This window comes from Dromiciops gliroides, chromosome 1, assembly GCF_019393635.1.
Source record: "Dromiciops gliroides isolate mDroGli1 chromosome 1, mDroGli1.pri, whole genome shotgun sequence".
Taxonomy (NCBI): Eukaryota; Metazoa; Chordata; class Mammalia; order Microbiotheria; family Microbiotheriidae; genus Dromiciops; species Dromiciops gliroides.
The window spans coordinates 667,767,698-667,790,113 of NC_057861.1; the positions used below are offsets into that span (position 1 = coordinate 667,767,698).

The following is a 22,416-nucleotide window of genomic DNA, read 5'->3' on the forward strand; positions in this document are numbered from 1 at the left end:
GTGTGTTTTTTCCCCAATTACATGTAAAGATTTCAGCATTCATTTTTTGACCATGGGGGTTTTGGGGGGGGTGGTTGCAAGACAATCAAGATTAAGTGACTTTCCTAGGGTCACACAGGTAGTTAGTATTAAGTGTCTTAGGGTGGCTTTGAACTCAGGTATTCCTGATTTCTAGCCTAAATCCACTGAGTTCCAATCTGATATGTAGAATCATGTTAAACATATTTCCCCATTAGTCATTTTGTGAAAGAAGACAGAACAAAAGAGAAAAGCCACAAGAAAGAAAAAGCAAAAAACAACAACAAAAGTGAAAATATTATGTTTCAATCAGCATTCAGAATCCATAGGTACTTTTTCTGGGTATAGAGAGAATTTACCATGATGAGTTTTTAAAAATTGTCTTGGTTCATTGTATTGCTGAGAAGACCTAGTATATCACAGTTGATCATCGCACAATATTGCCGTTACTGTGTACAATGTTCTCCTGGTCCTGTTCACTTTACTTGGCATCAGCCCAGTTAAGTCTGCCTGCTCATTATTTATTATAGCATAGTAGTATTCCATTATATTCATATACCATAACTTGTTTAGCCATTCACCAATTGATGGGCATCCCCTCAATTTCTAATTCTTTTCTACCACGAAAAGAGTTGCTATAAATATTTTTGTATGTGTGTCTGGAAAGATTTATTAAGCACTTAATATGTGCCAAGCACTGTGCTATGTGTAGATACAAATAAAAAAAACCAAAACCTTTTAGACACACAAGGAGCCCTTATTCTGATTTGGGGAGATAATAAAAAGGAAAGTTCTTATTTATGTTGACTTCATGGCAGCTAATATTTTAAATTGTGGTATATGGATATAATGAAACATTCTTACACTAAAAGAAATGACAGGCGTTGATTTCAGAGAATTGTTGCTGGTATGAACTGACACAGAATGAAATGAGCAAAACGGGAAAAATTATGTAAGAACAGCAGATATAGAGTAATGTAGAAAGAAGTGCTAGTCTTCCTTAATGATATAACTAAAAAAGCTTGGATAATCAGGTTATATGTTTAAGTAAATACATCAATGCAAAGAATTCAAGTCGATTTCCCCCAAATAAAAAGAAAAATAACCATTTGAAATGTTCCAGCAACTATTCCATATCAACAGATAAACTATTAGATGGGAGTTGTGCATCTGTCTGTTTCTTCTTTTGCTTCCTGTCTAGAGTTTTCACTATACTTAGAGTCTATTCATTTTGTTTAGACTGATAAAACTAATGAGAATGGTAGTCTTAGTTGCCCTTCCTTGCTTTCCTGGTTAGCTAGAAGGGCCTTGTTGTGTTCCCTTTGACGTCTTTGTGACTGTTTTATTCCATGGTAAATCAGGAACAATACTGTGGCAGTTTTGAAGACCCCAATATAATCATATTTAAGTGAATCTGTTTCTATGGTATTTTTGTCCCTAACTCATTAATTTTCCCACTAAATAACTCTACATTTTGTTTCCTTTTGTATGAGTAGACCTGATTCCTGCTTGTCTCATGGCATAGTTTGGTGAAAAATAAAATTCAGTTATTTACATAGCAACATCTCAGATCTGTTTGCTATCTGATAAACAGTACTTTCTTTTAAAAAGATCTTCCTGGGGGCTGCTAGGTGGCACAGTGGATAAAGCACCAGCCATAGATTTAGGAGGACCTGAGTTCAAATTTGGCCTCAGACACTTACTAGCTATGTGACCCGTGGCAAGTCACTTAACCCTCATTGCCCCGCAGAAAAACAACAACCCCAAAACAAAACAAAAATAAAAATCAGTCTTTTAAATATGGTGTACTGTAGATTTGAGAGCATTTGCATTTTTCTCTTCTATGCTGACTTTAAAGCCTACCTCCACACATGAAATGCAATTCTGATGTAAGAAAATATAACTTCTGTTGTGCATTTCCTTTGTCAAATTATTTTAAATTCCTATCAATAAAGCAAAAAACAGTTTTAGCTTTTATTTAGCAGATTTTTCTTTGAAGAGATAATAGTAAATATTTCTTTAATTTTTTAAAAATAAGACTATTTTATTATTTTCCAGTTATATGTAGAGATAGTTTTCAGCATTTATTTATATAAGATTTCCAGTTTCAAATTTTTCTCCCTCCTTTTCCCCTCCCTCCCTCCCTCCCTTAGATAGCAGGCAATCTGATATAGGTGTATATATATATATATGTATATATATATATACACACACATATACATATATACATATACACACACACACGCATATACATACATAACAACATTAAACATATTTCTGCATCAGTCATGCTATAAGAAGAATCAGAGCAATAAGGAAAAACTTCAAAACAGAAAAACAGTAGCACAAAAAACAAAAGAAATAGTATGGTTCAGTGAGTATCCATATTCCACAGTTCTTTTTTTTTCCTTTCTTTTTCTTTTTCTTTTTTTTTTGCTTTGGAGAGCCTTTTCCATCATGAGTCCCCTGGAACTTTCTTGTACCTTTGTATTGCTGAGAAGAATCAAATCTATCATAATTGATTAACACATAATATTGATGATTCTGTGTACAATGTTCTCCTGGTTCTGTTCATCTCACTCAGCATCAGTTCATGCAAGTCCTTCCAGGTTTCTCTCAAATCTGCCTGCTCATTGTTTCTTACAGCACAGTAGTATTCCATTACATTCATAGAGCACAACTTGTTAATCCATTCCCCAACTCCTCAATTTCCAGTTTCTTGCTACCACACAAAGAGCAGCTATAAATATTTTTGAACATGTAGATTCTTTTCCCTTTTTTGTGATCTTGGGAAAAAGACCTTAAAGTGGTACTGCTGGGTATGCACAGCCACCTAGCCCTTTGGGCATAATTCCAAATTGCTCTCCAGAATGGTTGGATCAGTTCACAGCTCCACCAACAATTCATAAGTGTTCCAATTTTTCCACAGCTTCTCCAACATTTATTATTTTCCTTTTTGTCATTTTAGCCAATGTGATGGGTGTTAAGTGGTACCTCAGAGTTGTTTTAATTTGCATCTCTCTAATCAATAGTGATTTAGAGCATTTTTTCATATGGTAGTAGCTTTGATTTCTTCAGAAAACTGCCTATTCTCTCTCTGTGAATTTTTAATGGCTTTCAGATTCAGGAAGTAGTTGGGAAAAAAGGGAAAACTTGAATTCATGCAGTTAACATTTAATTTTAATGGTTTTATAATCAAACATTAATTTAGTATGCCTATTTCCTTGAAATATGAAAATGTAAAATTTTAGTACATGTAATGGTAAAATGTACATGTAAATGTATTGGTAAAATTTTTAGTGGCAGGGAAATAGTTTATGATTTCTTTGGGATGTTTTTTTAAATGTCATTTTATTAATAATTATTTTTTTCATTTTCAGGAGAAGGTTTGACCTTCAGAATCCTTCCCGAATGGATCGCAATGTGGAGATGTTTATGAACATTGAAAAAACACTAGTTCAGGCAAGATATTCATTAAATCTTCAAGTTAGGTTAAAACCTAAATGTTCCCTAACCATGCTTTTATGTTACAATTCCAAGATTTGGGTTTTCCTGGAAGAAACTAAAAGTATGAAAGTTTAATTAGAGATTATAATTGTCAAATTATGGTGGGATAATTATAAAACCCATATTCATTAGCTGCACACAAACTTTTCCTTACTTGAATTTTATGCATCCTTATACTCTGTCCTTGATTACATAATATTTTCTTTTAATATTGAGTTTGCCATAGCCAGTAATCTTTATATTTATTATACTTAGTATTGTCTACTATGCTAGTTGTTTAACAAATAAATGAATAATTTTATTTAGTGGAAAGACAAATTTTAGTATAAAATTTTCAGTACATTGAAGATTAAGATGTATTATTAGTAGGAGATGCAGAATGGCATAATGTGTGGGGAACCAGCCACAGATTTTGAAAGGCCTGGGTTCTAGTATACATAAACTGGTTTTGTGACCCTAGGCAAGTCATTTTATTTTTCTCAGTGCTCTAGGTGATTCTCTAAGACTATATATTATAGAATAGTTGCCAATATGCCTTGGTGGAAGTTGTTCCCAAAACCAAAGGAACTTGGAGGTCCCAACTGGGGAGAAATATTCTCAATATACTCTACTGCTTTTTCTTAGTGTATTTATTTCCCTTTTTTCTTGTTCAAGAGGAGTCTGGCTGCTTTTTGTTTTTGTTTTTAATATTTGTATTAGGGAGACCTAAATCAATTCTTAAATTTCTGTTTTTTCCTACAATTAGAAGTGGAATAACAAACTTTGATCAACACTTTTCTATGTGGTCCTTTTTCCTTATGTATGTGACAACATAATGACATTGGGATAACCTTTCTTTTTGAATAACATTTTAAAAAATCTGAATATATTTATTCTCTACTCATGAACACACCTATGTATGTTCCTTGGATTAATTTTGGAATTTGATGTTCAATACATAGTTAGATTGTTATGTATCATTAAACAAAAAAATTTCGATTTCTTTTCTCTTTTTTAGAACAACTGTCTGAGCAGACCTAACATCTACCTCATTCCAGACATTGAACTGAAGTTGGCTAACAAACTGAAGGACATTGTCAAACGACATCAGGTAGAAGATTGGTCCAGAACTTTTGAGTAGTATATCTAATAAGTTTCACAAGTCAATTCCATGACCTTGTTTGTGTAGGTGTCTGTGTTAAAATGTGAAGTGCTAGCACAGGCCTTGGAGTCGGGAGGACCTGAGTTCAAATCCGGCCTCAGACACTTAACACTTACTAGCTGTGTGACCCTGGGCAAGTCACTTAACCCTAATTGCCTCACTAAAAAAAAAAAAGAAAAGAAAAAAGAAAATGTGAAGTGCTCAAGATCTCTTACACCAACAGAGTTTTCTCCATTCATATCAGTCTCTTAGTATTTTATCTTCACAAAGGTTATTAGTGCTGGTGTCTTTCATTTACTCTGGGTTACTTTCTCCTGGAGCTGTGGAAATTATTAAGTTCTGTTAGTATTAATTATTAAGGCATCTAATAACATATGATCTGACCTAGATAATAGAATAGTTGTAGAGTATCAAATGTTATCTAGAAGCAAACTTGTGAGTTTCTTTTTCAGATAGTGTAAGGAACTTCAGTTTTCTTTGACCCTTAAATTGACCTTTGCCAATGTGTTCCAAAAGATATGTCTCCTAAAAACAGTACTTGGGGGTGGATACTTTTACTATAGAGGAAGGAGTACTTGGAATTGTAAAATAAAACATCAGCTTCAAATTTGCAGACTAGTGCCCTGAGCCTCCACATGAGTCATGAGTGTTTTGGGCTGAGGAATAACCACAGTATCTTTATTCAAAACCAGATCCACAGGGCATTTTGTTATTTTATATTTTTCCTCATCCTAGGATGTTTCCTAGGAGATTAAGATTTCTGTGCAAAGGAGACTCAAAAGTACATGTTTTTTTTTTAAGTTATAATTTGAAAATAGATTTATAATAGTGTTTTTAATTTGAGCTCACATTTTCATTTTAAGACAAATTCATTCCTATTCTCACCAGTGTTTCCTTTCCTACTTTTTCTCCATTATCTGAATTGTCAAATCTTAGAACTAAGAGAGGCAGCTTGCTATAGGAGAAAGAACTGTACACCAAGGTTCAAGGAGCCTGTGTGTCTCAACTGTCCTATCTATAAAATGGACATAGCACTTTTCCTTCTTGAATACTAAAGCTGGACAGTGTGCCTTCTTAGAGGGGTGTGTGTTTGTGTGTGTTTGTGCACACGCATGCGCTCATGCACAAGTTTTAAGAAGGAATTTTGGATATCATTGATAGAAGATTATATTTGATAACTAGATCTCCTTTGGTCTTCTACAAAACCTTTTACTCCTCTCTACCTTGTTAGGTTGAGGAAGCATAAGCATTGTAAATGCCAAAGTTGAGAATAAGCAGAATAATTATTGTTAAATTTATCTGTTTTGTTAGACTTTTCAGTAGGCAGATTGGCCCTGTTAGCCAATGGCTCCCTTAATCTGTTTATTACTTTCTAGCCTCATTTTAGCAGTCACTATAGTTGCAGCTCTGAAACCTATGGTGTCCCTAGGCATGTTAACATTGCTACCCACACTGAATGGCCATGTGCACTATTGTGGATTTCTTCATGTTACAGTGATAGTAAACCAAGAATGAATTTTAGCAGGAAAAAAATGAACCGCACTACTGAAATTTGAAGTAAGAGTATAGCATTGGCTACTATGATCATATTGGTTTTTTTGTTTTGGTTTGTTTTGGGTTTTTTGTGGGGCACTGGGGGTTAAGTAACTTGCCCAGGGTCACACAGCTAATAAGTGTCAAGTGTCTGAGGCCAGATTTGAACTCAGGTACTTCTGAATCCAGGGCCAGTGCTTTATCCACTGCGTCACCTAACTGCCCCCTATGATGATACTGTAACGAACAAATCATAATATAACCTCATACCAAGGAATTTTCAGATCCTGCCTTAAAATCATTAGAGGTAAATTGTTTGACCAGGAGTCCTAAGGAGTCTGGTTTTTTGGTGTAGAACTTAGTTTGGGCAAGTACTTCTTGAGTGAGTGGCTCTGCTTTTCTTGTGTGTTTGGGGTTTTTTTTGGTTTTTTGGTGGGGCAATGAGGGTTAAGTGACTTGCCCGGGGTCATATAGCTAGTGTCCAGTGTCTGAGGCCGGATTGGAACTCAGGTCCTCCTGAATCCAGGGCTGGTGCTTTATCCACTACGTCACCTTGCTGCCCCTAAGTGTGTGTGTGTGTGTGTGTGTGTGTTTTAATTTAATATTTTTTTCTCCAATTACAACAGATTTTAACATTTGTGTATTAAAAATTTTTGATTTTCAAATTTTTTCTCTCTCCTTCCCCTTCATTGAAAAGGCAAGCAATTTGACATAGGTTATACTTGTGTAGTCATGCAAAAGTTTTCCCTGTTAGTCGTGTTGTGAAAGAAAGCACAGGTGAAAAAACCCTGCAGAAAAAATTTTAAAAGTATGCTTCCAGGGGGCAGCTGGGTGGCACAGTGGATGGAGCACCGGCCCTGGGTTCAGGAGGACCTGAGTTCAGATCCAGCCTCAGACACTTGACACATACTGGCTGTGTGACTCTGGGCAAGTCACTTAACCCCCATTGCCCCGCCAAAAAAAAGAAAAAAAGTATGCTTCCATCTGCATTCAAATTCAGTTCTTTTTCTGGAAATGTGTCACATTTTTCATCATAATCTCTTCAGAATTGTCTGATTATTGTATTGCTGTAGCTCTTGTTTTCTTAAAACTGGTTTTTTAGTTTTCTTAAACTACTAATTTTCTGAAAGAACTGCTGCTATCCTGAAAGAGAAAATGCTGTTTAAACTATGGTTTAAGCTTTCAATTTGGAATATGTTTTCTGTAAAAATATCCTGAGTGTTTTTAAGTTGAAAAGTAAGTTTTATCCTTTATATATAGTTTTGTCACAACCTTCTTTACTTGATTGTTTCTCTATTCAGGTTAGTTAGTACTTAAATTGGCAATTTAACCACACCAAGAGCTCTAACTCATCCTATGCTGTAACTAAATGACCCGTGCAACTTTGGGTAAAGTTACAAATCATATTTGAATACATGGTGAACATTAAGAGCTATGGAACTGAATATATGAAAAAAAGTTGCTGTAACATTGCTTTTGAATTTTAAAATTTCTTTTATTTTTTAAACAATTATAACAGTATTTTATTATTTTCCATTTCTTGTAGAGATAGTTTTCAACAATTGTTTTTATAAGATTTCGAGTTTCAACATTTTCTCCCTCCCTCTCCCAACCACAAGACAGCAAGTAATCTGATAAAGGTTATATATGTACAATCACATTAAACATATTTCTGCATTAGTATTGCTGTAAAAGAAGAATCAGAGCAAAAAGGAAAATAACAGCACCAAAAACAAAAGAAATAGTATGGTTCAATCTGCATCCATATTCCATAGTTTTTTTTTTTTTTCTGGATTTGGAGAGTCCTTTTGGAACTATCTTGTACCTTTGTATTGCTGAGAATAATCAAGTCTATCACAGTTGTAAAATTTATTTTTTTACATCTTTATTTACCCATAATAGCATAGGTGCTATTTTTTACTTCTACTTGTATTGGATGCCTTATTGCCTCATGCTTTAGAAGGCTTGCTTACTATAGGTTGGTTTGTTTATATTTTGTTACTGAGTTAATGCAAGAATTTCACAAACTTCAAAGCTAATTTTTTTTTTTGGTCATAATATATTTTTTTGATTAATAAAGTATTTTTTTTTCTGTTACATATAAAGATAGTTCTCAACCTTTGTTTATACAAGCTTTACAATTTCAGATTTTTCTCCCTCCCTCCCCCCTCCCCTAGACAGCAGGTAATCTGATATAGGTTTTATATATATATATATATATATATATATATATATATATATATATATATATATACACACACACACACACACATAATAACATTAATCCTATTTCTGTATTAGTCATGTTATAAGAGAAAAAAAATCAGAGCAATGATGGAAAACCTCAAAATAGAAAAAAAACAACAGCATCAAAAACAAAAGAAATAGTATGGTTCATTTAGCATCTATACTCCACAGTTCTTTTTTTTTTTTCCTGGATTTGGAGATCCTCTTCCATCACAAGTTCCCTGGAACTCTTCTGTGCCATTGCATTGGTGAGAAGAATATAGTCCATCACAGTAGATCAACACTCATTGTTGATGTTACTGTGTACAGTGTTCTTCTGGTTCTGCTCATCTCACTCATCATTAGCCCATGCAAGACCCTCCAGGTTTCTCTGAACTCCTCCTGCTCATCATTTCTTACAGCACAGTAGTATTCCATTGTATTCATATACCACAACTTGTCCAGCCATTCCCCAATTGATGGGCACCCCCTCAACTTCCAATTCCTTGCCCCCACATAAAGAGCAGCTATAAATATTTTTGTACATGTGGGTCCTTTTTCCCCCTTCCATGATCTCTTTGGGAAAAAGACCTAAAAGTGGAATTGCTGGGTCAAAGGGTATGCACAGCTTTATCGCCCTTTGGGCATAATTCCAAATTGCTCTCCAGAATGGTTGGATCAGTTCACAGCTCCACCAACAATGAATTAGTGTTCCAATTTTCCCACAGCTTCTCCAACATTTATTATTTTCCTTTTTTGTCATTTTAGCCAATCTGATAGGTGTCAGGTGGTACCTCAGAGTTGTTTTAATTTGCATCTCTCTAATCATTAGAGATTTAGAGCATTTTTTCATATGGGAATAGATAGCTTTGGTTTCTTCATCAGAAAACTGCCTGTTCATATCCTTTGACCATTTCTCAATTGGGGAATGACTTGGGTTCTTATAAATTTGATTTAGTTCCCTATATATTTTAGAGATGAGGCCTTTATCAGAAGTACTGGCCTCAAAAATTGTTTCCCAGCTTTCTGCCTCCCTTCTAATTTTGGATGCATTGCTTCTGTTTGTACAAAAATTTTTTAATTTAATGTAATCAAAATCATCCACTTTGCATTTATTTAACCCTCTGTTTTTGCAAAGTGTTCAAGTGGCAGCAACTTCCAAGTAATGATGAAATGGTGAAAACTTGTGTTGGTCTTAGCATATATAGCATTAGTTAGGAGGAAAATTGTAGAATTGATTTCTCTTTAAATGTTTTTTGGTGTTCTTGTCTTTATTTAAACATCACTTGCCTCTTCCCATTGGCATTGTTCTCCCTTCCTTGTAACAAGTGCAATGAAACAAAACATCAACACTTTGATCATGTCTGAAAATAAATGCTTTGCTGCATTCTTTCTCTTTGCTCCCTCTCATTTCTTTGACTGATTATTGCATCAAGCAGTAGAAGTCTTTTACTGTAGTTGTCCTTTATATAGAGGGTTCTTAACTTTTTTTGTGTCATGGGCCACTTTGACAGTCTGGGGACTGTCCTGTGGACTCCACCTTGGAATAATAGTTTTTAAACTCATAAAATAAAATAAGTATGACTACAAAAGAAACCAATTATTTGTAAATGGTTGTTAAAATATAAAAAGCAAAGGTGAAATTCAGGAACCCCCCTGAAATCTATACATAGACCTTAGGTTAAGAATCCCTATTTGATATTATTTTGATTGTCATGTAAATTGTTCTTTTGTTTTGGATTGTCTTACTACATTAGTCCCAATCAACTTTCGATATTTTTACTGAAATCTTTATGTTGGACCTTCCTTATGGCATGAGCATATATTCCTTTCCATTTATGTTTATTGTTGCTTGGCCATTCCTCAGTCATGGGCAACCTCTTTTCTTTCAGGTCTATCCAAGAACATAGACCTGGAATAAGCATGAAAGGTTAATTTAGTTCAGCTTCCTTATCTTCTAGAAATGGACCCAGAGATTTAAGTTAGATCACACATCTAGTAAACTAGCATTGTGGGTATTTAAATCCAGGCCCTCTGATAACAGACAAACTGTTTTTTCCATTATAACAGGAAACATATATTATAATACTGTTTTGACTTTAATCTGCATGAAGGCTACACAGCATTTTTCCTTCTCTGACTTGGAAAAACCTATTCCTTCTTCTCCCTGAATCCTGTGACTCTATTCCTATTGGTTTTTTCATTTAAGATTTCTCTTAGTTTCCATTTAAAATGTTAAATGCCCAAGTTGTCTGTTATTCTTTATTTTGACTTACCTACTTCCCATTTTGGTAAACAATGCACAGCAATGTTCCTAAAAACATAGAGTGTGTTTTCCCTATTTTGACTAAAGAAAGTATCACTGCCACATATTTGGTATATTCTTAATTAATAATTTATTTTCCTCTCTTTATTTACCATTACTGTTGTTATTTAGCATCTGATGAAAATAAATTATTATCCAAGTGTCTTATTATCATTCTTTTTGTTACAATTATCTTCCAGGGAACATTCACTGATGAAAAATCAAAAGCCTCTCATCACATTTATCCTAATCCTACCTCATTGGAGGATGGTAAGTCAGTGTTTGTGTTCTGTTATGATCATTCATAATTCCTATATAAAAGATTTCAAAATAAGATAGTATGCTAAATATAATTTTTTTAAAATAACTTTTTGTTCTTTGGAAAACCTTGCCTTAGTTAGTGATATGGTCACACTACCTCCCAACAGTTCCCTTTCCACTTTAGTATAGCTGCAATAATTTTTATTATATTGGGCCTAAATTTGCCTCTGACTTAGATGTCAACCTCCCTTGAGGACCAATCAGACTAAAATATAATTGGATAATGTTTAACAAAATGATTAAAAATACAGTGCAACATAGATAATGTTAATTTGTAGTTTACTAATTCAGTGTGTGGCCCGCAAGGATCCTTTTCTCTTTATATTTGATACTGCTGATCTTAGTCATGTTATTTAGCGCTTTGTTTAGATGAGTTTATGATTAATTTTTTAAGTCTTTCTTTGCCAAAAAAACAAAGGTTTGGGGAATAGAAATTTAAACATAAGCTTAAGCAAATAAACAGTTTGACTTTGAAATATAAATTTAAATGAATAAGCAATGTTGAAGGATTTTAAAACATTATAAAAACAAGCCATATAACAAGGTGTTTTTGAAGAATTGATACCTTTCGAGGATTTAAGACCAGTAGAGGGTTTTTTTTAAATTAATAAAGTATTAATTTTTTTTCCATTACATGTAAAGATAGTTCTCAACTTTTGTTTATACAAGCTTTACAATTTCAGATTTTTCTCCCTCCCTCCCCCCTCCCCTAGACAGCAGGTAATCTGATATAGGTTTATTTATATATATATATATATATATATATACACACACACACACAAACACATATATATACATACACATAATAACATTAAACATATTTCTGCATTAGTCATGTTATAAGAGAAAAAATCAGAGCAATGATGAAAAACCTCAAAATAGAAAAAAACAATAGCATCAAAAACAAAAGAAATAGTATGGTTCAATCAGCATCTATAGTCCTCAGTTCTTTTTTTTTTTTTCTTGGATTTGGAGATCCTCTTCCATCACAAGTTCCCTGGAACTCTTCTGTACCATTGCATTGGTGAGAAGAATATAGTCCATCACAGTAGATCAACACTCAGTGTTGATGTTACTGTGTACAATGTTCTTCTGGTTCTGCTCATCTCACTCATCATAAGCTCACGCAAGACCCTCCAGATTTCTCTGAACTCCTCCTGCTCATCATTTCTTACAGCACAATAGTATTCCATTGTATTCATATAGCACAACTTGTCCAGCCATTCCCCAATTGATGGGCACCCCCTCAACCCAGTAGAGGTTTAGAAATTTTTTTTCTCCAGATATCAAGTGGCACTTTTTAAACTGTTGGTGTTGGTATCAAGTCCTTTTATTTTTTTTTTTTTGGGTGAGGCAGTTGGGGTTAAGTGACTTGCCTAGGTTCACACACATAGTAAGTGTTAACTGTCTGAGGCTGGATTTGAACTCAGGTATTCCTGACTTCAGGGCCAGTGCTCTATCCACTGCGCCACCTAGCTGCCCCTGGTATCAAGTTTTAAAATGATTAGGCAGTAAGTAATTTTTATAGAATGGATATAAATTTGTTGGTTGATCTGAAGCTCACCGAAGATGGAAAATCTGCTTAGAAATGTCATGGGGGAGATTAGGTTCCTTGAAGCATAATATTCTTCTGTTTTTGTTATCTTAACTATTACTTGTCTTTTGTTCTGTCTACTTATGTAGCTGTCATGCAGTATTTTGACATAATTCTAACCTGGTAATGCTATTTGTGATCCTCCTTTTTCTCTCTGGTTTACATATTGTGTAACTACTAAGAGCAAAAACTCTGTGTTTCATTTTGGAAAATCAAAGATGTCAACAAATTAGTCATATGAATTATAGGACATGGATATGAATACCATGTTTTAACTTGTACTTTGTTTAAATACCTAAGAGAGGTATGATGGAATTGGGGATGGCAGGACCATGTCTGACTCATATCAGGGAAAGCCTATTGAAGGAAGTGGAGATTGTAGGCAGAAATTTATAGGGACCTTATTTTAGGCATGGGAACATAATGTTACTAATTCACATTGGTTGGAATGTAGAGTACTTCAGTTGAAGAAAATCATTTATATAGGGAGTTTCCTTTATGGAAGGTAAATGTGAACTTTACCTGGCATTCAGGATAGGCTCCAACCTAATTCTCTAGTTCTTTCTCCAAATTGCTCTCCAAAATGATTAGATCATTTCACAACTCCATCAACAGTGGATTAGCATCCCAGTTTTCCCACATCCCCTCCAACATCCAGTATTTTCCTTTTTTGTTATATTTGCCACTCTGATAGGTGTAGGGTAATACCTCACAGTTGTATTAATTTGCATTTCTCTGATCAGTAAGGCCAAATACCTTTTAACAAGTATTTATTGAATTAGAAAAAATACCAATTTGGTTAACAAGTTTAGTGAAACATTACTGGGACATAATATGAGTTAGGAATATGATTTCCAGAATGAGAAACATTTGTTGAAAACCATGTCCAAAATCATATTTATGAGATAAGTGGTGAAAAAAAACCCCAAATCCACAGTAATATTTATCAAAACTTAGTGACATTATTGAACTACCACTCTGTTGTTATTTTTAGTTTAAATTGTTATGGAATACTGTTTTATGATTTCAGAAGAAAGGGAAACAATAAATAGAAAGAGGAATAGGATATTTGGGTGAAATGAATTCTATTCTCTTTTGTATTTAAGTCACCCAGGAGTAGTTATAATAGTTTTGTATGTATGGCAACATACAACCAGAAAGTTGATTTAAATTTCTTTTTGCTAAGATATAAAAGACAGGGTAGCATCATAGTCAGCAATGGAAAGATTTACTTTCCTTGTAATAATCTTCATGATTTGGGTTAGATCTTTGCATAGGCACACCTCTCCTTTTATCATGCTGACAAAATTCCTCTCCCCCCCGCCCAGTTTGTGTGTGTGTGTGTGTGTGTGTGTGTGTGTGTGTTAGTGTTAGTAATTGTTTGCCACTAGATGGAGATTATGGTTAATAACGTGTGATAAAATACTGCGTACTCTTTTAACTTTACTGATCTAGCTTTTATTTATTTAGATTATAAGATTCATTTGAATGATTATCTTTTAAGATAATTTGAACAGTCTTGAATTTAGATGCTTTTGGGGGAAAGTTTTTTACCTACTGAAACATTTCTTATTCTTTATTCACAAAAACTTGAGATACAATAGTAAGATGAACTAAAAGGAAGAAAGGGGAAAAATCCATGAAATATACATTTTGAAAATTGCATAAATTTGTAATTATATAATTTGTAATTTCAGTCAGTCCTTAAAATAATGTAATGGATATCACCTGACTTCTAATACATATTAGGTTTTATGTTTTACTTTGTGTCCTAAAAAGGTCATGAGGGGCAGCTAGATGGTGCAGTGGATAGAGCACTGGCCCTGGATTCAGGAGTACCTGAGTTCAAATCTGACTTCAGACACTTGACGAGTACTAGCTGTGTGACCCTGGGCAAGTCACTTAACCCCAATTGCCTTCCCCCCCCCCACCAAAAAAAAAAAAAGGTCATGAAATCAGACTAACATGAGGTCTATGCCTTTAGTTCTTTTTGTTGCTGGAATTTTTGTAAAGGAAATCAATGAAAATTCTCTTAGTATAAGGGTTTGTATTTTCCTTCTATGGTTACCAGTGTAGTAAGATCGGGTCTTTATCTCCATCTAGTGGTAAATATTTGCTAACAAAAAACCTCTTGAAAGAAAAAAAATTTTTTTTTGTCAACACAGTACCAAGGTAGAGGTTTCCATAGAGAGAAGATAAAATCATATCTCCACATTAAAGCAAAATAAAAGCTACTAGCTGTTATTTTCTATGGTAATTTAAATTGAGCATTTTTCTTTTTCTGTCTTTATTTCAGAAGACTGGTTGAGACCTGTGATGAAAAAAGACAAGCAGGTGCTAGTGCACTGGGGATTTTACCCAGACAGGTAATGTTAGTTAGGGGCCCCACGTTTCTTTAAAAAATGGTGATTCTGATTTTACATGTTACACATGGTTAATAGGTGATAGCCCTACTCCCCCATCTCAGATCCCCTGATAACAAAGAAAAACAAGCAAAACTAATTAACGCAGTGACCACATGTGACACTGTATACAGTATTCCACACCTATAGTTTTCCCTTCTGTTCCTCACACTTTTCTATTGAAAGGAGACAAAGCGCTTCTTCATTTCTGCTCTGTGGTCAACATTGGTTATTAGTTATTCAGTATTCAGTTTCATTTTAGTGTTTTCATTTACATTATTGTAGTGTATTTTTGTACTGGTTCTGTTTACCTCTGCAACAGTTTATACAAGTTTTTCCATGATTCACTGAATTCCTCATAATTTATTTCTTATGGTACACTAATGTTGTGTGATTTTCATATACCACAACTTGTTTAGCCTTCTCTAATCAATCTACATCCATTTTGTAGTTCCTTGATACCACACACTAGTCACCAAATGGAAAATAGGATTATTAAAAAAAGAGCTTTGTGAATCTTTGATCTTTAGGATAAGTGATATCAGGAAATGGGTCAGGCAGATACTATGAAATATTATGCTTTATGAGCTCTTCAATTGACAGATTTTTACATCTGAAATATGATATTAGTGTTTTATACTGCTGTCAACTTTAGTTGCTAATTTTTCCCTTTATGAGTTAACAAATCAAAAGTTTTGTGCATCTGAAACTTTCCGTAGTAAACTAAAATTTATTCTAGATATTGACTGATTGATTGCTGGTACCAGCTCAGCCAATTGCTGGCTTGCTACCAGTAGTACTTTTACTGACTTTCTAGTAAGATTTAAAAAAAAAAACAACAACACCCTGAAAGAACTTGGTTTAAGAAGTAATTATAGCTTTTCCTTTTAGTAGTGTAAAAGAAAATTGCAGTCCTTTTTGAAAAAGATAGTATGTGTCTCTAAAGTTTGGATATGTATTTGAATTGACAACCTTGTCTGAAGTTTAACGTTAGTATATTCTCAGGAACCATGTAGAAACAAAACTATACAGAGTAACTGTAAGTTATATTTTTAGATTGAGAGAGTGCTAACATTTGAGGGCATTAAGAAAGGTTTCTTCTTTGTTACTTGAATAGAGTGGGGGCGGGGCGGGCATTCTATGAGGTGTAGAGGTAGTGATTTTCTAGAATTGAGGACATCCACAGCAGAAGTCAAGAGGTAGAAGAGAGTTAAGGCCAGTTTGGCTGGACCATAGATTGTGAGAATGGAAATAATGTATATAGCAAGGCTTTGAACCTTGATTGAGACCAGTGGCAAGATGTTTTAGAAGCTAAACAGGAATTTATACAGTTTATGACTCTATTGGCAATAGGGAAACTGGTTTTGTTGAGTAGGGGAGAGATCTGGTTAAAACATATACTTTAGGAAAAACACTGTTAGTTATGTGGAGAATTGCCTGTAGAGAGGAGAGCCTTGAAGCAGCAAGAGCTAATAGGAAACTATTACAGTAGTTCAGGTGAAAAATGTTGACAGCCTGAATTAAGGTGGTAGATGTGTGTGAGTAGAGAAATGGGATGAATTCAAGATATTTTGTGGTGATAGAAATTAAAAATTATAAAAAGTAAATAAAATTATAAAGTTAGGCAATTGATTGGGTATGTGGGTTAAAGGAGAGACAAGATGCAAGGATAATTTTGAAATTAAGAACCAAGATAATTGGAAAATTATGGCTCTCAGGAATCTTAATCTTTATTTCTCTAGGCTAGATATGCCTTCTTGTTTTAGTTGGTCCTCCTATACCATGATTTTGAAACTCTTATATTTTATGTTGCCTTCTCTGTATTTACCAGGTTGTCAGTGTTCCTGATATAAACTGTATATTTCTTCTGCTTCCTGTTGAGTCCTTTCCCCCTTTCCGATGAGTTATATTTCTTTTTAGCCATGTTCCAAACCATCAAAATTTAGTTTTAACATTCATTTTTTAAAATTGTGTTGCAAATTATTGCTCTTTTTCCTCCTCCCCACTCCCCCATTGAGAAAGTAAGCAGTATGATATAAATTATATATGCGAAGTCATGCATAACACATTGCCATATAAGTAGTGTCACTAAAAATATAAAAGAAATGTAAGGTATAAACAGATTGTTTTAATCTGTACTCAGAGTTCATTGTACATCTCTCTGGAGGTGGATCCTCTCCCACCTCACCCCTATCTTTTTCTTTGTGGATCTTTTGGAATTAATCTTGGATCATTGTCTTGATTAGAGTAACTAAATCATTCACATTTGATCATAATTACGATGTTGCTGTTACTATGTATGATGCTCTTCTGATTCTGTTTACTTCACCTAACAGCAGTTCCTATAAGTCTTCACAGGTTTCTTTGAACCATTCTTCTTGTCATTTCTTACCAGCACAGTTCCATCAGAATCATATACAAGTCATATACCACAACTTGTTTCAGCCTTTCCTCAATTGATGGGCATCTCCTCAGTTTCCAGATCTTTGCCACCACAAAAAATGTCTCACTTTTCTTAGAGCCCATTCTTCTATGCTTTTTGAAATGCCAATTCAGTTTTCAGCAGACCAATTCAAACTTTTCCAACATTCTTTCCACCTCTTCACTTTACTTTTAATCACATTTTCTCATAATAATACTACATTCACCTCTATATTGAGGCCACTGTTATTCTTTCTGACACAAAGGTTCAGGAGATGTTGACATATACCTTGTTCGTTCAATCTCCTCCTTTCACCTCATTTTCGAAATTCCATGTTGCACCAATATTTAGGTCACTCATATCTTCTTTAGTGGCATAAGTAAAGTATGTGACTCATCATGTTTCCCTTTATCCCATTTTTGGCATGATCTTTGAGGTCTAAAGATTTCATATATTTATGACCTCTTTGACATATGGTCACACAATTCCTCTATCTCAACTCCACTAATTTTCTTTTTCTACCTCCTTTAGTTACATCATGTCATAGTCAACATTGTGTCATGGAACTGTACCACTTTTAGTATCCTAAATTCTGAAATCCTTCAGTCAGACAATAACTTATATGTGTACCATATTCCACATACTGAATCTACTTACTGTTTGCCTGTATTTTGACCCTTGGATTCTTTATCTTATCCATTTCTCTATTTCTGGCAAAGACTTCTAGCAAATATTGCATATCTCCTAGTTGGCTATTTGGAGCTCACAAGTGAAAGATGTCATACCAATCATTGCTACATAAATTTGTTTTGGGGGACCTTTAATGATTTTCTTAATTCTGTTCTCTCTTAGGCATGTTATTATTTGTTTAAGCACAGAAACCTACTTTTTCTTCAGAAATTCTAGACACTATCTTATTTGGCACTTCACCTTATCCATGCTATGTAACTCTTCTTATGAAAGTTTATAGAATATTTTTTCCTTTCTCCTACATATTTTCCCCCTTGCTGACCTCTTCATATTGGCTTCCCTTTTTCTTTTCAGACAGTCGTTATTTTCTGATTTCCTTTTTTTGATTATTTTTCCCATTCTTTCTAGATATTTATCTTATAGGTATAGGGAAGCATTCCTAAATCCGTTTCATCTCTTCAGTCTTGGAAATCACCATTCATTTAAACATCTATATGTTTAAATACATCCTGTAGTAAAATGTTTAATGTGCCCTAATAAAACTCCAATCTTTGTGTTTGCTTGTGACCAATATAGACTGTTGCTAATGAAAACTTCTCCTCAGTCATAATTTTTAATTAAGCCTGTTTCCTCAGACTTGCACAACTATGGAGACTCAGTAATAAGTACTAATTTCTTTCCCAGGGCAAAATCTGTCCATTTCTTGTACTATTCTGGGAATTTGTATTTTCTTTGTAGTTGATACTTGTTAACTGCTTCCTCCTTGGGAAGACCAGTTGGTCTTAAAGTTAAGGGTATAGAAAATGACATTGTATATGTAAATAAGTTTAAATCTCAAGTAATTTTTACTCAAAAATGTTTTCTGAATTTTTTTTTTTGGCGGGGCTATGGGAGTTAAGTGACTTGCCCAGGGTCACACAGCTAGTAAGTGTCAAGTGTTTGAGGCCGGATTTGAACTCAGTTCCTTCTGAATCCAGGGCCAGTGCTTTATCCACTGTGCTACCTAGCTGTCCCCCTGAATTTTTTGCAAAAAAGCCAAATTATTTTTTCCTTCTGCATTTAATTTTTTTAAAATTCCAGTAATAGCATTTAACACATGTGATCTAATAAGATTATGTTGGTGCTATGATTTTCCATATCCTTAAGGATGTTGTTACTTTTTAAATAGATGGACCTGTGGAATAATATTTTTCTCTTTAATTTTCTTTTAGCTATGATACTTGGGTCCATGCTAGTGATGTCGATGCTGAAATTGAAGATCCTCCCATTCCAGAAAAACCATGGAAAGTGAGTGGTGCCATCCTAATAAAATATTCTGAAGTGTTGTTACTTAAATGTTCTTCCTAACTGTTCCTTCGGGAAGTTTAAAAAAGAAAGGGCATTTTGTGTTCTCTGTCTCTTCTATCAAAGTTACAATTTTACTTCTATAGTGTTTTGGTTAGATGCATTTTCAAAGAGGAAAATTCAAGAATAAAGTTAAATTATTCCTTGAGGTAAAGAGGAAGAGCTTAATATCTGGAATTGACTTGAAGTGAAGCCTTTTCCATTTGTAGCTAATTCATTTGCCTTTAGCTCCTTTCTGATCTTCCACATTTTACTACTTCAGCCTTGTAATGGATCCATTTCACAGTTCATGTTAAAGCATGACTTTCTTTGAATCTTCTATAATTCCATTTTGTTGAAGCCTTCTTGATTTTTAATGTATCATAGATGCTAGTGGAACAGTTGGGCTATCCTTCCTTTTGATCTCATTTATGATACAGTTTGTATCTTCTTTGGTCATGCAGGTTTTTGATGATCGTTTTTTACATACCCTGTTGAATATCATTAGTAGTATGGTGTAGTCTCCTTACATCTGAAATGCATCTTTTCATTGCCCTTTGTATTATCTACAGTTTTGATTGTTCTGAGTTTTTGTTTTTTAGTGCATTGCAACCATATAGCATCAATGGAAAAATAATGGTATTACAGAAGACTTAGATAATAATACAAAAATTAGTAGGAGATGTTAACATTTTTATATCAGAGCTAAATCAATCCCACTGCAAATCACATGAAAAATAAAAAAGTAAGGATACTATTGGAAAACTAAGGTTTGACTGAATGCTGATAATTTTTGAATGAAAAAAATCAAGGTATACAGATTTCTCAGTATCGTTTATAGAAATTAGAAATTGATCATGTTCTAGAGGTTTCAAGCAATCATAACCAAATGTAAAAAGACAATGCATCTTTTACAGATTATATTGCAATAACATTAGTAATTAATAAAGGAACTGTTATAAAATGATGTACAACTAAATTGAAACTAATTGATGACATCCTAAATAATGAGTAGGTCAGAGAATAAATGATAATGATGTTCAGAAAAAATAATGAAATAGAATACTAACTAGGGAATACCTCTAAAGGAAAATTTACATCTCTGAAACTTATATACACAATAGAAGAAGACAAGTTCTATTAACTGAGCATGTTGTGGGAAAGCTAGAAAATTAGAAGAATTTATGACTGTAAAACATGTACCAGAGAACAAATCCTGAAAAATGTAGGCAAACTTGAGACAGTTTGGAATAAAGTCATCATAATTCAGAATGAAATTTTTTGAAAAGACTGAAAGAATTGACAAAAATGTTAGGTAATTTCATAAGAGAAAAAGGAAGGAAATTTAAATTTCCAAAGTAAATGAACAAGGTGAATTAATAGGAATAAAGAATTGTCAGAAAAGTTAATAAAGGGGCAGCTAGGTGGCACAGTGGATAGAGCACTGGCCCTGGAGTCAGGAGGACCTGAGTTCAAATGCAGCCTCAGACACTTAACGCTTACTAGCTGTGTGACCCTGGGCAAGTCACTTAACCCAGTTGCCTCACTAAAAAAAAAAAAAGGAAAAAAATAAGTTAATATAGAACAGGCCAGCTAGGTGGCACAGTGGATAAAGCACCAGGCCTGGATTCAGGAGGACCTGAGTTCAAATCTGCCCTCAGACTAGCTGTTGGACCCTGGGCAAGTCACTTAACCCTCATTGCCCTGACCTCCAACCCCCAACCTTCCCCCCCCCCCAAAAAAAAAAATTTACAATAGAAGGCACTCAACCAACTGGCTTTTGAAAACATATCTTTCTGATATTTAAACTGGGAAGAGCCAGAGAAAAAGAATTACATTAAAATTTCACTTATGAGCATTGATTCACACATTTTAAATCTCTTAAGCGTCAATATAGTAGTGTTTTTGTAAGTTAACAAAGTGAACAAATTGAATGTAGCAGGAATTTAAGGTTGATTCAATGTTAGGAAAATAATTAGCACAGTAACCTTTTACAATTTTTTTAGTAAAGTCATTGTGAGTCTTTGATTTCTTCATTGTAGGGAACTGCCAATGAGGAAACTTTCCTTCAATATAGATTGACAACTCTTCTTGGACAATAATCATCATTCATTAAGCAATTACTGTGACATGCACTGTTGTGCAATTTAGAGTCTTAGAGAAGTGCCTTGGGCAGTGAGAGGTTAAGTTAATTGCCTAAGGTCACAAGCCATGATGTATCTGAATTAGTATTTGAACCCAAGTTTTCTTGCTTTGAAGGCCAGCCATCTATATTCCAGACTGTCCCTATTAAATTCTCATCCAAGAAAAAGAATCAAAACCTCATGATTATTTTATTGTTTGCAGGAAAGAAGTTTCACCGAAATGCAGCACTCATGTTAGAATGACTAAAAAGGATAGACATGAAATAGCTGGAAATATTTGCAATGGAAAAATTTTGAAAGCTTTCTTAGTATTAAAAGCTTAAAGCTAGAATATTCCCCCCTCCCTTTTTTGGAGGGGTAAGGGCAATGACTTGCCCAGGGTCACAGAGCTACTAAGTGTCAAGTGTTTGAGGTCAGATTTGAACTCAGTTCTTCCTGAATCCAGGGCTGGTGTTTTTTCCACTGTGCCACCTAGATGCCCCTCCAAAACTAGAATATTCTTACAGTTAATATTGTTTAACATTGTTCCAGAAGTTTATTTTTAGGGTGAAGAACACAGCGTTGTAAACATTGACAAAGAAGAGACAGTTGTTCATAGTTTTCAGATGTCTTTTAAAATAACAAGAAATGAATAAAACATCTGAAAGTTGACCTACCTACGTCTTAGAGAATCAACCAAAATACTGAGGCAGTAACTTCAGTAAAGTAGTAGTATGCAAAATAAATACAAACATATCAATTAGTATTACTTGACAATTTTAACCAATACCAATAAGACATTAGGATGTCT

The 22,416-nt window shown here is 34.1% G+C and overlaps 1 protein-coding gene across 4 annotated transcripts in view; it reads left to right on the plus strand.

The window, feature by feature from the left end:
• SMARCC1 (SWI/SNF related, matrix associated, actin dependent regulator of chromatin subfamily c member 1) overlaps window positions 1–22,416 on the plus strand; it is a 173,503-nt gene that overhangs the window by 38,703 nt on the left and 112,384 nt on the right. For all 4 annotated transcript variants that reach the window (XM_043963478.1, XM_043963485.1, XM_043963471.1 and 1 more), the window contains exons 4-8: window positions 3,399–3,480; window positions 4,523–4,615; window positions 10,931–11,000; window positions 14,942–15,011; window positions 19,371–19,446. In XM_043963478.1, coding sequence (XP_043819413.1) covers window positions 3,399–3,480; window positions 4,523–4,615; window positions 10,931–11,000; window positions 14,942–15,011; window positions 19,371–19,446 — 391 coding nt within the window. The remainder of the gene's footprint in view (window positions 1–3,398; window positions 3,481–4,522; window positions 4,616–10,930; window positions 11,001–14,941; window positions 15,012–19,370; window positions 19,447–22,416) is intronic.